General features: G+C 40.4%; 1 protein-coding gene across 10 annotated transcripts in view; it reads left to right on the top strand.

The window, feature by feature from the left end:
* SEMA6D (semaphorin 6D) overlaps positions 1-13,358 on the top strand; it is a 56,521-nt gene extending 43,163 nt beyond the window's left edge. For 2 of the 10 annotated variants that reach the window (XM_081228198.1, XM_081228196.1), the window contains exons 4-19: positions 9-69; positions 179-241; positions 350-451; positions 686-776; positions 1,435-1,554; positions 2,241-2,329; positions 3,043-3,260; positions 3,360-3,491; positions 3,802-3,957; positions 4,049-4,222; positions 5,013-5,153; positions 5,249-5,326; positions 5,763-5,863; positions 6,222-6,278; positions 7,766-7,933; positions 9,655-13,358. In XM_081228198.1, coding sequence (XP_081084324.1) covers positions 9-69; positions 179-241; positions 350-451; positions 686-776; positions 1,435-1,554; positions 2,241-2,329; positions 3,043-3,260; positions 3,360-3,491; positions 3,802-3,957; positions 4,049-4,222; positions 5,013-5,153; positions 5,249-5,326; positions 5,763-5,863; positions 6,222-6,278; positions 7,766-7,933; positions 9,655-10,943 — 3,040 coding nt within the window. In that variant the 3' untranslated portion in view covers positions 10,944-13,358. The remainder of the gene's footprint in view (positions 1-8; positions 70-178; positions 242-349; positions 452-685; positions 777-1,434; positions 1,555-2,240; positions 2,330-3,042; positions 3,261-3,359; positions 3,492-3,801; positions 3,958-4,048; positions 4,223-5,012; positions 5,154-5,248; positions 5,327-5,762; positions 5,864-6,221; positions 6,279-7,765; positions 7,934-9,654) is intronic. The other 8 variants (XM_081228201.1, XM_081228200.1, XM_081228199.1 and 5 more) reach the window with 8 other exon arrangements.
* The last annotated feature ends 2,722 nt before the right edge of the window (positions 13,359-16,080 follow it).

Below are 16,080 nucleotides of genomic sequence, written 5' to 3'. Positions count from 1 at the left end.
TCCAACAGGGATCAAGTTTATACAGTAAACTTAAATGAAATCCCCAAAACAGAAGTAATACCAAACAAGGTGAGCAAGCGTAGTTGGCAAATTTATTTGCACTCCCTCAGAACTTGGGTAATGTCCCTCTCCCCTCAATATTTAAAAGATTGAACTTTGGTTTGCTTGATTGATACAGAAACTGACATGGCGGTCAAGACAACAGGATCGAGAAAACTGTGCTATGAAAGGCAAGCATAAAGTAAGTGAAACAAACAAGTGCCTACTAGATTGAGTCTCTGCGGGGGCTTGAGCCCACAGTGTAAGCATATGGAATGTCTAATGTTAATGTAATTGTTACTTTCTTTAGGATGAATGCCACAACTTTATTAAAGTATTTGTTCCGAGAAACGATGAGATGGTTTTTGTTTGTGGCACCAATGCTTTTAATCCCATGTGTAGATACTATAGGGTAAGTATATTTTATACAATGTGCTTTTTTTAAATCAACTTTTCTTCCTTTACTGGAATGTCATTAGCGTCAAATCCTTTCTCCTATAGACCCAGTAATTTGTTGTATCTCTAATGCTATGGAGGAATAAAGACAGAATTCTTCCCATAGAATTTCAGTGCAAATAAAGCAGTATTGCCTTCAAACATGTACATTGAACAGATATGACACTAGCTATTTATTTTTCTTTTGTAGTTGAATACCTTGGAGTATGATGGGGAAGAAATCAGTGGTTTGGCAAGGTGCCCATTTGATGCCAGACAAACCAATGTTGCCCTTTTTGCTGGTAAGATTCTTTAGTGTAATGAATATAAATGACTAATAACATTGAAGGTGCAAAAGGAATTTAAAGGAAGAAAAAAGCTCATAACTAGGATAGCTACCTTAACACAGGTGTTTCAAAGACTAAAAGCTATGAACAAGTTTTCAAAACTGAGGAATTAAAAGTGAGCATATTGGGCTTCCCTGGTGGCGCAGTGGTTGAGAGTCCGCCTGCCGATGCAGCGGACACAGGTTCGTGCCCTGGTCCAGGAAGATCCCACATGCCGCGGAGCAGCTGGGTCCGTGAGCCATGGCCGCTGAGCCTGCGTGTCCAGAGCCTGTGCTCTGCAACAGGAGAGGCCACAACAGTGAGGGGCCCGCGTACCAAAAAAAAAAGTGAGCATATTGTAAGTATTCTGACACTTGGCTCTGTTGTTAATTAACTAGGCCAGTGACCCTGAATAAGTTGCTTAACTTTTTGATGCTTCAATCCCTCATCTGTAAACTTAGATAATACCATGGGTCAACCTGTCACAGGTTGATTATGAGCATTGGGCTTAGATTTATTTGTATATGTAGCAATAATGTAGGTGAAATCACTCCAAAGGATATAATACACTATATAAGATAACACACTTAGGATAATTATGGCTATTTTATCTAATTTATAACTTTGGTTTCAGATGGGAAGCTGTATTCTGCCACAGTGGCTGACTTCTTGGCCAGTGATGCTGTTATTTATCGAAGCATGGGCGATGGATCTGCCCTTCGTACTATAAAATATGATTCCAAGTGGATCAAAGGTATCTTTGAAGAACAGCTTTGTGAGATCACCATGGGAAGTAACACGGCTGAGTGGGAACAGGAGACCTGGGCATCAGGAACTTCAGTGCATGACTTTATATTGTTTATTTAGACCCAAGTACAAGCTGCCTTGGTTGTGAACGGGAGCATTAATGGGGAATGAGGAGACCAGTAGCCATGTCAGGAAAGTAGATTTTTATCCTAGGTGACCTCAAAAAAAAGATCTCAATTCTGTGTGCCATTTGCCTAACTCTAAATGCATGTAATAATCCTTGCCCACTTCCATCTACCTACCCTGGAAAGTTAACCCTGGGAATTGTTAGTTCGTATCTGCAGAGTTATTTTGATCTCTGGAGTCTAGAAATCAAGATTTTTTATTTGCAACGTAAGCAGTTTCCTTCCCTAGTTAACTACAGGTTAATGAATAAATCTGTTGAAACAAAGACCTTTGTTGTAGTTCATTTCCCTGTAGGCTTTTTCTAGTCCATTAGCTAACATTAAAGACTCCGGGTTCCCTGAAGCTTCAACACACCCATACTGGGACTCCACAGACTCGCTGGCATATCAGAGTTCTCCTTGGCTTGAGTGTAGCAATGTGACATCTGTCAGTCATGCCTGGCAGTCAGGGTCTGATACTAATTGAATTATCCTTTAGGAACCAGTTTGTTTTCAATTTCTCTTTCAGAGCCACACTTTCTTCATGCCATAGAATATGGAAACTATGTCTATTTCTTCTTTCGAGAAATTGCTGTAGAACATAATAATTTAGGCAAGGCAAGTATATGATTGTGCACTCATACTGCATGGAATTGAGCCCACTTTGGTAAGGTCTTTGCATATTTCCAGCACTCAAAGCATTTAGGGCCAAGTGCAGAGAGGTGAGTTGCTTATCCTGAGACTAATTGCTGTGGAATACCTGCACAATGGCCAGAGTGGGAACAGCAGCCTTGGGCCTTGAGATTTCTTTTTTTTTTTCCTGTTACTACAGAGAATGTTCTGCAGGCTCCCCTGAGCTATGGATGCTTCTTTAACTCTTTAGAAATCTATTGATAGCTATTCTTTCTCAGCATCAAAAGGCAGGATGGAAAGTAAGGGCCCCTGTTCAATGTTGAATACTTCAGTACAAGCCATATGATTCTAAAATATTGCGGCCCCTTCTATGCCAGGTTTAAGGATGGTGCATTTTGTTAACAATATGAGAAGCTAAGTGGGGAACAAAGCACGGGAACGGTTTCCATTCAGCCGTGCCGTTCGATAGCTCACTTCTTATGGAGCTTGTTTGGCAGAGCAGGAAAATGGCCCTTTTTTCTCACAGATAAATCTAGTTTACATTCTTACTATACAGATCTCTAGAGAGAAGGCTGCCGGAGTCTTTTGAACCACATGTATCTTTAGCATGTTTCATCCCTCCCGTATCTGGCAGCTTTTTGTTCCTGTTCTTCCTCCGTGCCCATAACCCCGTTGCTTTGCTTTTGTCCCGTGGGCAGGCTGTATATTCCCGTGTGGCCCGCATATGTAAAAACGACATGGGTGGCTCCCAGCGGGTCCTGGAGAAACACTGGACTTCATTTCTGAAGGCTCGGCTTAACTGTTCTGTCCCCGGAGATTCATTTTTCTACTTTGATGTTCTGCAGTCTGTCACAGACATAATACAAATCAATGGCGTCCCCACTGTGGTTGGGGTGTTTACCACACAGCTCAACAGGTGAGAACAGATCCCTGGCACTTCAAAAGGCCTTCCGTATCTCACTTGTGGGAACCGAGAACAGGCCCATTGTCTCCTGATACTGTTCCTCTTTTTCAGCATTCCTGGTTCTGCAGTCTGTGCATTTAGCATGGATGACATTGAAAAAGTATTCAGAGGACGGTTTAAAGAACAGAAAACTCCAGATTCTGTTTGGACAGCAGTCCCTGAAGACAAAGTACCGAAGCCAAGGTAAGAAAGAAAAAGGAGAGGATTTTTGTCTTTGACAAAACCCTCTGGTCACGGGAAGCATCCATCCTCAGAGAGCAGCTGGGCCAACCTCCCACTCCAGGAAGGGTCCCTGTGCAGTACTACAGACAGAAAATCAGTGAATGTGATTCTGAGAGCTTGAATATGGAGAGCCCGCAGAGTTCAGGGAAATAGCATCGCTCCTCTGGTTTGGTTCACTCTCCTTTCTCTCTTGACCTCTTCTTCCACAATGGACACTTAATCCCTAGATACAAACTGTGAGGGGGGACAAAACACACTATTTTCCTTTCAGGCCTGGCTGTTGTGCAAAGCATGGGCTTGCCGAAGCTTATAAAACCTCCATCGATTTCCCGGATGAAACTCTGTCGTTCATTAAATCCCACCCCCTGATGGACTCTGCTGTGCCGCCCATTGCCGACGAGCCCTGGTTCACAAAGACTCGGATCAGGTAAGACTGTGCAGAAACACGGGCCCTCTCCCATCCAGTAGCTTCCCTTCCTGTTGCCCGCCCCCCTGACCTGGCTCCCCTCCTCTGGCAGGTACAGACTGACGGCCATTGCCGTTGACCATTCTGCTGGACCCCACCAGAACTACACAGTCATCTTTGTTGGCTCAGAAGCTGGCATGGTACTTAAAGTTTTGGCAAAGACCAGTCCTTTCTCTTTGAATGACAGCGTGTTACTGGAAGAGATTGAAGCGTACAACCATGCAAAGTAGGTATATTATACGAGAACACTTTTTAGTACTTCCAGTGTGTGTTTCATCTAGTCATTTCCTTTCAGCCCTCTAAATTAGCAGTGGTTTGGCATATTAGCGTTTTGTTTTGTTTTGTTTTGTTTCCTCACTGAAATAAAACCCGGGTTTGTTGTTTTCCTGAGTCCACTAGGGCTTGGAGGGTCGACAGTGATGAGTTTAAAAATAATTCAGCCCTTGTTTGTCACCTATGGAAAATGAGAATATTTTACCACCACCCTCTTACCTTGCAGATATATTTCAGGATGCTACATGGAGCAGACAGTTGATTGCAAACACACACACACACAGTACACCATAATTCTTCTAACCACTGATATAAAAAATTATGTGGACCATTAAAACAAACAAGAAATGGATGAGAGAAATGGAGCAAAGAAGACTAAGGAGAGATCCAGAAATATCTAGCACAGGAAGATTTAAATGCATTAAAACATTATCCTTTTTCTTCCCTATAGTCTAACATGCTCTTCACAAATGCAGTTCCCTGCAATCATCAGAACGGGAAGCCAATCTTTAAAAAACCCTTTGTCCAGCCTGAAATTAAACCAGCCATGCAGAGCAGTAGAAGATGAATCACATCATTATTACTTCCTAAACTACGTGCTTGCCTGGTTTGCTACTGAGAGTATTCCTTAATGCCTCCCCAGCTCTCAATAATTGCAAAAACCAAACCTCACTTGCCTCGTATGGTTCCTGTAGCTTTTGACTTACTAAACGTATATCTTCAAAATGTCTCCCACAATATAGGTGCAATGCTGAGAATGAGGAGGACAGAAGGGTCATCTCACTCCAGTTGGATAAAGATCATCATGCTTTATACGTGGCGTTCTCTAGCTGTGTTATCCGCATCCCCCTCAGTCGCTGTGAGCGTTATGGATCATGTAAAAAGTAAGCTGATGTTTCTTTCCTTATCCCGGGTCTTACAGCATCATTACCTTTGATGATGAGAAAATTCAAGTTACATTCTGTTTGGTTTTATACAGGTCTTGTATTGCATCTCGAGACCCGTACTGTGGCTGGTTAAGCCCAGGGACCTGTGGTCAAGTGACCCCAGGGATGCTGTAAGTATACGTTGTCACATTAGCTGAGATCTTCTCCAGATGTGCTTCTATCTTCTCCAGGGACTCTAAAGCTAGAAATTTTAGAAAACTTCCAATAACACTACTTTTCTTTTTTGCTTTACTTTTCTTTCTTTCTTTCCTTTTTTCTGTTTTTGTTTTTTGTTTGTTTGTTTTGTATGGGAGAAGGAAAAAAAGAAAACCTGGTGCTGTGAGAGGGAAAGGAAATTGTAGACAGTGAAATACCTACGGGAAATGGATGGGGAGAAAGAACCAATTCTCTTCTGCTCTCTTAAACATTCTAGTTACCAAAGGTTTAATAGAAATACTCGTTTTAGCAAGCTATGTTGAAATGTCCACTTTTTTTCTGTCTGCTCATTCTTACTAATCCATCTGTGTTCTTGGTTCTGCTCTGGTTGTCACTTATGTTCCTATGAAGGCTGTTAACTGAAGACTTCTTTGCTTTCCATAACCACAGCGCTGGAGGATTTGAACAGGACACGGAATATGGCAACACAGCCCATCTAGGGGACTGCCATGGTAAGACCGAATCTTCCTTTCCCTCCTGGTGCTTCTTTTTGACCACATTTGCACGTGAACATTATTTTACAATCAGCCTTTTATAATGACTCAGGACACATGCCACCTAGCATTTAACTTAAACTTCACAAAAGCTGAGCTGTTTGGTCATGGGGATACATTAGAGAGGAATCTTACTTTTTTTTTTCCTTCACCATTTACAATCTTGTAGGAAATCTAGAGAAGGGTAGTCTCAGCAGTAGGTTAATCTTTTAATTTATAGTCCTTTCTTTTGACTTTTTGAGTTAATTGGAATTCATAAATTTTTGCTTTCTTTTGGTTACTTTTTACTGATTACTTGTTCCTTTAATTCTTTTAGAAATTTTGCCTACTTCAACTACACCAGATTACAAAATATTTGGCGGTCCAACATCTGGTTAGTTTTTTTTCATTTTTTTGAATTAACAACCTTTTCTTTCCTTCAGTTCAGCATTTTCAGCCCCTTCTCCCTTCCTTTTGCACAGTTTGGCAGCCCTTCATTTTTTGTGCTTTGACTCATAACCCCCCTGATGGTCCGAAAGACTTTTTCTTATTCAGCACTTCACCCTGTGTAGCATGTTAACAGCCCATCATTGACCAAGGCACATCCTTTAAGAAAAATCCAATGGATTAACATAGGCTGCATTCCAGCTGCACGCCCGTCCACCCAAGCTTTCTTCTCTCACCCCTGTGCATTGTGAATGTTCCCTCTGGCCATCTGTATTTAATGGATGGCAGAATTTCATTATTTACCCCTTTTCTCCTCACCTTTCCTAAGACCTAGTAAACAAATACACATTTCCCCAAAATGTGTATTTATAAATTTGAGAGATCTTTTCTGAATGGTTTGTGGTAATCCCAGAAACCTTTGAATGCTGTGGTCTCAGTAGTGTGAAAAATGTTCCCATCGAATGAAGCTGGTTTCTGATGTATTAAGATGTTCGCTGGGCTTCCTGTGCCCCTCTTGTCTGCATCCATTCTGGAATCTTCATCTGTGACCGTTGCACCAGTCTGAATTGGGGTCTCCAAGCATTTAACCTAAGATCATATGCTTACATTTTGAGGGAAAATCTACTTGGCAGAAATCAGTAATGGACACACTAAGAGGTTAAGTTACTCCCGATCCTGTTGCTGGTTTTAAAACTTACCAGCAGTTTCATTCCTCAGAGGGGAGAAAAGGATGGAAGATCTTGTGTATCAGAACATCCTTATTCAGCTTGTGAATGCCATTTCTTTTGCATGAGTTGCTGCTAACTCTTTGGAAGAAACTCCTCGGGCATTTTGGAAGGCATGGACAAGGTTCATCCCTGCTTCAGTGCTTTACCATGGATGGTGAGCCCTCAGTGCAGTCAGTAATCTACAGATAGACGAGATGTCTGTGGTAAAGCAGGACAGCCTCTTTGTCAGGTCTAAAATCAAGTGTTTATGCAGACCTAATCAGGTGTTTTCTGAGGACGTTACACTGTAGGTTCCCCAGTGAAGGCAATACAGTTTCCAACCGTCTATGAAAATGCTTTAAAAAAAATATACACAAAAAGAAGTGATGTTGTCTCACAAAAGGATGAGAAATTAGAAATGAGTCTTTGGGATTCATCATACCTTTTCCGTGAGTGTCATTAATCACTGCAGAGGCTTCATAGAGGAGTATTTTCAGTGTCTTCAAGTTCGAAATATGCTCAATATGTCTTTATTGTTCATTTTTAGCTTATATTTTTCCCTTGCAAGAAAAGGATTTGGTATAATCTCCTTGGATGTGTTTTTATGAAATCCTAGAGCAGGCTTTCTCATAAAATTTGCTTAAACTTTACTTGAAAATACAACAGACCAGTCAGAAGCAATCCGCTGTCACTACCCATGTTAATAAAAATCTGTTTGCCACCACAGACATGGAGGTATCTTCATCTTCTGTTACCACAATGGCAAGTATCCCAGAAATTACACCTAAGGTGATTGATACCTGGAGACCTAAACTGACCAGCTCCCGGAAATTTGTAGTTCAAGATGACCCAAACACTTCTGATTTTACTGATCCTTTATCAGGTATCCCAAAGGGTAAGGCCTCACCAGGGAATTCATCTCTCACTGAGTGGAAACCTGATTCCTGATATCTCTGAGGAACGTGTGGAGGTGAAGCAGGACGGAGCTGCCTCTGTTGTTACCATCGCCGCCACTGGCCACACTCACACCGGTTTTCTGTGGTTACGTGGAGTGTGCATTCCTTAGCAGATGAAAGAGGTGGAAAGCTGTTGAAGAAGGAATTGGTAAAACAGCCACTCAGACAATCTAATCCGTGTCGGCTTCTGTCTGAAAAAGCTACACTCTGCTGGGTATCAGAGAATTCCGAGGATCACCCCAGTGATATCCGAAAACAAAACTCATTAATTGAAAATATCCTGATATCGGATGTTTTGTTGGGGAGCCTTTCCCAGACTTTTGTTTAGCTGCAATTTACAATGCAATCTGAAAAGTATGGGAGGCGCGAAGTTGTTTGAATGCCACAAGCACTGAAACCTAACAGAGTGCTTGTCCATAACTAGCATTTTCAGCCCATAATAGAAGCATTTATCAAAGAGCTGTCTGCTGAGTTACCTTGTTAGACAGATCACTCTGGGAAAAAAATCTATTCTTTAGTGCTTACTAAACTGTGGTATCAGGTTTCCAATCAGTTTTTATAGCAGTGCATTGTCATTTATGATTTACATCTGTTGATTTTGGTTTTATTTGTTTTCATTGTAAACAATTTTATAATCATTCTTCCTCTTTTATTTTCTTTAGTAATTCCATTTCTCTCTACATTTCTTTCTTTGTTTTTCACAATGCCACTGAATTCCATAGCCCTCAACATTGGTTAAAAACAACTAATGTTCAAAGGCCTTAGTACTAACCTAGAACAACAGAATCTTCAATCACTCTGACTTACCTTACTCTGGGATAGCTGTGCTTGTAGCATGTAACAGACTTGGATACCTCTTAAACTAACATGTCTAGATGTCTGTGGTTGCATTAAAAATCCCAATAATTATAAACTAATTCACTCTTCTTTTTCTAGTCTAATTTAAATATTTCTTAAATATCTTAAGACAATTGGATAATATTACTTAACATAGTATATTACCTTAGACTGTCTGGATTTCTTTCATAGCAGGCAATTCAAGAGTGCTTCACTCCAAGATGGAATGAAAAAAAAAAAATCAAAGTAAACATGAAAGGCTATATTTGTAGCTAACAGTGACCAAGCAGATGCTTTTAGTTTGTGAACAAACTATATACTTTCATTCTAATTAAGATAGCATAATTGTATTAGCATAATTATTTTAGCAAAGTATATATTTATACCAATTCATACATTTCCCTAATCCCAGTAGCTGCCCTTTAATCCTGATTTATGAATTAAGAGAAAATCATGAGAAAAAAACATGAGTTTAAAATGGGCCACTTAGAAAATATATACCTTCTAGCTCTAATTTTTAGGTAGAAACTCTTAAAATTTTGAATTTTATGTAACAACTATTTAAGAGGGATTGGAGGGGAAAAGACAAATACAGATCAGTGGAAGATAAGAGTTATCCTGGTATTTGTAGTGATCATAAATGTCTCTGGGGATCCTATTGGGATTAAAGAAAAAAATATGGAATTTTGGAGTCCACCTCACCCTCCAAGCTAAGCATATGGACCACATGAAGGTAGTGTTGGTTCAGTGGGAGCCACTTGCTGGCTAATATTGTTTTAAAGAAGCTCCTCACTCAGACTCTTTTCCTGTGTGTCTATTGCAGGTGTACGATGGGAAGTCCAATCTGGAGAGTCCAACCAGATGGTCCACATGAATGTCCTCATCACCTGTGTCTTTGCAGCTTTTGTTTTGGGTGCATTCATTGCAGGTGTGGCAGTATACTGCTATCGTGACATGTTTGTTCGGAAAAACAGAAAGATCCATAAAGATGCAGAATCTGCCCAGTCGTGCACAGACTCCAGTGGAAGTTTTGCCAAGCTGAATGGTCTCTTTGACAGCCCAGTCAAGGAATACCAACAGAATATAGATTCTCCCAAATTGTATAGTAACCTGCTGACCAGTCGGAAAGAGCTGCCACCCAATGGAGATACGAAATCCATAGTCATGGACCATCGAGGCCAACCTCCCGAGCTGGCTGCTCTCCCGACACCTGAGTCTACACCTGTGCTTCACCAGAAGACCCTGCAGGCCATGAAGAGCCACTCAGACAAGGCCCACAGCCATGGGGCTTCAAGGAAAGAAACCCCCCAGTTTTTTCCTTCTAGTCCTCCACCCCATTCCCCACTAAGTCATGGACATATCCCCAGTGCCATTGTTCTTCCTAATGCTACCCATGACTACAACACATCTTTCTCAAACTCCAATGCTCACAAAGCTGAAAAGAAACTTCAAAACATTGACCACCCTCTTACAAAGTCATCCAGTAAAAGAGATCACCGGCGTTCTGTGGATTCCAGAAATACCCTCAACGATCTCCTGAAGCATCTAAATGACCCAAATAGTAACCCCAAAGCCATCATGGGAGACATCCAAATGGCCCACCAGACCCTAATGCTGGATCCCGTGGGACCTATGTCTGAGGTCCCGCCCAAGGTCCCTAACCGTGAGGCATCACTCTACTCTCCTCCCTCGACTCTCCCCAGAAATAGCCCAACCAAGCGAGTGGACGTCCCCACCACTCCTGGCGTCCCAATGACTTCTCTGGAAAGACAAAGGGGTTATCATAAAAATTCCTCCCAGAGGCACTCTATATCTGCTATGCCTAAAAACTTAAGTTCACCAAATGGTGTTTTGTTATCGAGACAGCCTAGTATGAACCGTGGAGGCTACATGCCCACCCCCGCAGGGGCGAAGGTGGACTATGTTCAGGGAACACCGGTGAGTGTTCATCTACAGCCTTCCCTCTCCAGACAGAGCAGCTACACCAGTAATGGCACCCTTCCCAGGACGGGACTAAAGAGGACACCGTCCTTAAAACCTGACGTACCACCAAAGCCTTCATTTGTTCCCCAAACCACATCTGTCAGACCACTGAACAAATATACTTACTAGGCCTCAAATGTGCTCTTCCCCATGTGGCTTTATCCTGTCCATGTTGTTGAGAGGATGATGTTGTAAGGGTACCTTAAGACAAGAGACTCGCTTGTATTTTACGAGAACCAAGTGGCCAAAGAAACTCTTCCTAACTTTGGCAACATCAGAGCTTGCCATACGTAGCTACTGCAGCAAGGCTTCTGTGTACTTGCCTGAAAACAAAGGAAGGTGCTGGTCATTCCATTTCTTTTGTTTGAAACTAAAGAGATATGTGGCTCCGAGGGGCTACCTGTAACCAGTATAAAGAGCTGATACAGTGCTCAGAAGAATCTGTCTGTGAGCAAATACTTGAAAATGGGTTCAACTTAGACTGCCATTCTGTGTGGTCTTCCCATTAAATGTGAACATTTTAATATGTATGCATTCACCTTGCCTCTTGCACAAATGTTAAAAAAACAATGGTAATGTCTCAAAGAAGTTGTAGATTACCAAACAATTTGCTAAAAATTCAGTCTTTGACCCAAACTGTAGCATTTTTTTATGTGTGGCATTTTTTTTCATGCCACCAAGGAACTGTGTTGCGTGTGCATGTGTGTGCGTGCGTGTGTGTGTGTGTGTGTGTGTTCTGTCCCCACTAGGATTTGTTTAGCTGCCCATTGCATCTTTTAGTGCTATGGAGTTGTTTACATCGCACATGACTGAACAAGAGACAATAACTTCTTCCCACAGCAGTCCATTGGGTTCAGCTTTGAGAAAGAAAGAAAACCGAGGCTGATTTTGACGGTCAAAATGATTAACTTGACTTACGTGTTACCCAATGCCAGAATGTAAGTGTTCTAAGTAATTTTGTGCTGCTATTCACTAAAACTTCTATAACAGTCTTGCCAGCTTAAGGAGGTGGAGATGATAAGAGGTATCCTTGATTTATCTACCAGTATTCAGTAGTAAAATTCACCTGTCCACTGTGAATCCAAGCCCAAATCCCTCTACTTAACCTTGGACACACTAACGAGGTTTTATTTTGATTGTGTTTGGTTTCTCCCATGTAGTAAAATTCCTCTTCTTTTAACTCCCCCTAACCCCAAGGTAAAACAAACAAACAAACAAAAAACCACACACACACAAAACAGAAGACAAAAGAAAGGAATGTGAGAGGGTTGTAATTGGCTTAGCAGAAACAGTCTGTGAAAACCTAACAGTGGTGCAATCATGTTGTCTATGTTGTGTGATGTGAGAATTTTCTCCTAAGTCATGCAGGTAATGACAGTATACTGTACATATTACGTGTGAGTTTACCTAAATCTGTGCATTTTGTGCCTTATTCATGAGAATGATAGAAGTACTCAAATATGTCAAGTGTTTTCAGTATAGCACATCATTTACTGAGTGCCAGTTGTAAATGTTTTTCAACCAGCACCTGAAAAGACTTTTAAAAAATCCTAACAATCTAGAACAGTTAATTGTAAAACAATCTATCCAAATAGCTGCATTACATCCTTTGCCATGATAAACATTCCACTCCTACTTTCTTAAGGATGAAACAGTGATAATGTGAAGTCAAAAGAGGTTTCCTGGGTAATGTGACACCTGCGGAAACCATACAGAGTCATTTATTTGTAGTTTTGCAGAAGCCACTTAGAGTTGATGATGTGCGACCCTGATGATGATTTCGGTTAATATGCCGCACGCCACGGTTTATTGAACCTCATCTAGAAAGTATCAAGGCAGAGGAATGCTCCTTAGTCAGACAAATAAGTTCAACCATTTTCCTGTGATGATATCTATTACTTGGGGGAGATGGGTTGCAGAAGACCAGAGCATTTTGATGCAGAATGTAGAATACGGATGCAGTTATTCTTTTCCTTTGAGAATATTGTTTAATAAAGAACGCAATTCCCTGAGGTCTCTGGAAGCTCGAAAGCTAAAACTTCTGTTCTTGAAACACTTCAGCTTTGAAACTAAAGTATTACAGATTGATAATAAATTAAACCAACCAACGATAAACACTGCTCAGTCCATCACTGACAAACCTGTTTGAATTCACCTTACCAATATTAATCCCAGCGTGCGGAAAGTGGAACAGTAACTCTATGTGAACCCGGATAACATTTTGTAACATTGTGCTGCCTTGTAGTTTGTAATGTGAGTTCTATCAGTATTTATGTTGAAATTTCTAACATAAAATCTAGTCTGTATCCTGTTAATTTAATTTTTAAATGCTTTATCCATTTGTGCAAAGGTAAACACAGATTGTATCTTTTTTAATGGTACGGCATAAAAAGTAACCCTAAAGTGAAGTGGCTCTATACTGTTTTATAGAGTACTTTAACATGTATAGATATCTTGTAAACTTGTATTGTGGATGTGTAAATAATATGTACTTTGGGTTTTTAACACCGCATGTAAAGTCAAAATAAAATATACAAATCATTATATCCTGCCTCTTGATGTTGAAGAGGTCTGGAAGGTATCATGTTTTTAAAATATTTTTAAGTCAATCAACATCCTTGAGAGCTTCTTTTAAAATATACCAAAATATTCTTACCTGGAATACTTGCCGTCAGGTCGTGGTTACACCACCATTCTCATCTTGGAAGGCTGGGCAGAGCCCCTGAAAAACGTATAATTCAGAAAACCAGATGAACTGTACTACAGCAACAGTCAAATGCTTCAGGCCAACATCCCAGTGGCTCACCTTGTCCACGTATCGCTAGTTCAACAGGCATTTTTTAAATTCATGATTTGTGTTCTCGTGTGAAATTTTTAATATTTTAGTCTAAAATTATAGCTGGTAAATCAGGTTCCTGTGAACATTTCTTGCTATTTGGTATAGGGCATTTCTCAATTCCATTGTTTGAATTGAATAAGAATGTAGTAAGAAATAACGTTCCTCAAATATGGAAATGGGAGGTAAAGTAATGATTCCACTTAGTTCTTTCCTTAGCATGGCATGAGTTAGTGGCTGCTGTCATTGGGTTTAGACAAATGAATGAAGGAAGAGACAATTAAGGGAAATGTATCTTCAGCCTTGCTTCTCCCTGGGCTTCTTGAGCATTGTAATCTCTTTCATTTTTATGGTCTATTTCTATTAAGTTGCTGTTTATTATACCTTCTGGCCATTTTACAAGTTTTCCTGGGTTCAGTGATTTTCTTCTTCTAAAAAGTGCATCTTTCTCTTCTTCCTTTATAGGAAAGTTTAGCCTTTTTCAATCATGGACATCTTTGATAATTTAATTAATGGTACGGACTGAGAGCTGAATTTCATTTTCCGTTTTCAGGGGATTTACAGACCCCTAAAACCACATCTACGAATCCTCAAGATAAATGCTTAGATGCCATTTGAGACAAATAGTTAGAGAACTTGGAGTTTTCATAAGGAAAGCATTGTAAAGAAAATGAATTAACCAAGACACACCACCCTTACTCTGCTTCCAGAGATCCCACTGGTTGGCATTTAGGTTACTCTGGGAAATGGCAACACAAGAGATGCTGGTTCAGGCTAAGAAGAAAGGGTGTCTCACATGCAAAGTAGTGGGCGTTGTGTGGCCTAGGTGCTGGCCAGGTACCAGGAGAACTCGCCTTTCTGCCATCTGAGAGAAGCCAACTTTCTCCCTTCTCCTCCCCTCCCAGCTCATCTCCTTCATCCTCCTTGTCAGAGGAGGGCAAAGAAGGGGTCCAAAATAGCCCTGGGTCCAGGTCTGGGAGCTGGGTTCAAATCCCGATTCCACTACCCATCAAGTAACTGCAGCACTATACCTCTCTTTTTTTTTTTTAACTTTTATTTCATATTGGAGTATAGTTGATTAACAATGTTGCATTAGTTTCAGGTGTACAGCAAAGGGATTCAGTTACACATATACATGTATCTATTCTTTTTCAAATTCTTGTCCCATTTAAGTTGTTACATAATACTGAGCAGAGTTCCCTGTACTATACAGTAGGTCCTGGTTATCCATTTAAAATATAGCAATGTGTACATATCAATCCCAAACTCCTTAAGTATCCCTCCCCTGCAACCCTTCTCTCCCCACTGTAACCAAAGGTTCATTCTCTAAGTCTGTGAATCTGTTTCTGTTTTGTAAATAAGTTCATTTGTATCATTTCTTTTTAGAATATTGTACGATATTTCTTTCTCTTTCTGACTTACTTCATTCAGTATGATGATCTCTAGGTCCATCCATGTTGCCACAAATGGCATTATTTCATTCCTTTTAATGGCTGAGTAATATTCCGTTGTGTATATATGTACCACATCTTCTTTATTAATTCCTCTGTTGATGAACATTTAGGTTGCTTCCATGTCTTGGCTGTTATGAACATTGGGGTGCATGTATCCTTTTGGACCATGTTTTTCTCCAGATATATGCCCAGTAGTGGGATTGCAGGATCATATGGTAGCTTTATTTTTAGTTTTTTAAGGAACCTCCATACTGTTCTCCACAGTGGCTGTATCAATTTACATTCCCACCAACAGTGTAAAAGGGTTCACTCTCGATTTCAGTTTTCTCATTTTAAAAGGAGATGGTTCAACATCCATTTCTCTGACACTTCTATGGTATCTGTCAACTCTATAGCACCATTAGCTATTTTATGAATGCTACACTTAAATGTTACTCTTTCAATAGCTTGGTCTGTAAGCTTTTTATGGATGTGTGAGCCCTGTTCCCTGTTAGATGTGAGGTATATATGAGATTGGCAATAAAATAAGGCATGAAAACAATGCATTTTAAGCCATTTAGCTTGTGTCTATATTTGATGTTTACCCTTTTTGCATATATAGCATGCAAAACACTTAAATTTCTGCTAATGTTGCCTTCTTTATCACATAGATGTGATACCATAAACAAGGAGGAAATGGATGGATAATAAAATCAATCTTTAATTCACAGAGGAATCAGGAGGTGAGAGGTTGGGGGAGGGCAGTCAAACCCTGGATATTCAGACCATGAATCAACTGGGACTCACATATTAAGGAAAATAGACTATTTCTAGACCCTGTCCCATGATACAATTCTTTTTAGAATTAGGTATTGATTATTGGTTGATAAATCTCTTTGTAGCATACACTTTGGCTTATCTTAGCCTCTTGTGCTCGGTTTGGGTGAAGGAAAGTAAGAAAATATGGCACTTGTTTCATATGCACTGTTCATTCAGA

Source organism: Mesoplodon bidens (genome assembly GCF_964165515.1).
Source record: "Mesoplodon bidens genome assembly, chromosome: 3".
Taxonomy (NCBI): domain Eukaryota; kingdom Metazoa; phylum Chordata; class Mammalia; order Artiodactyla; family Ziphiidae; genus Mesoplodon; species Mesoplodon bidens.
This window is presented reverse-complemented; position numbering and strand designations above follow the sequence as displayed.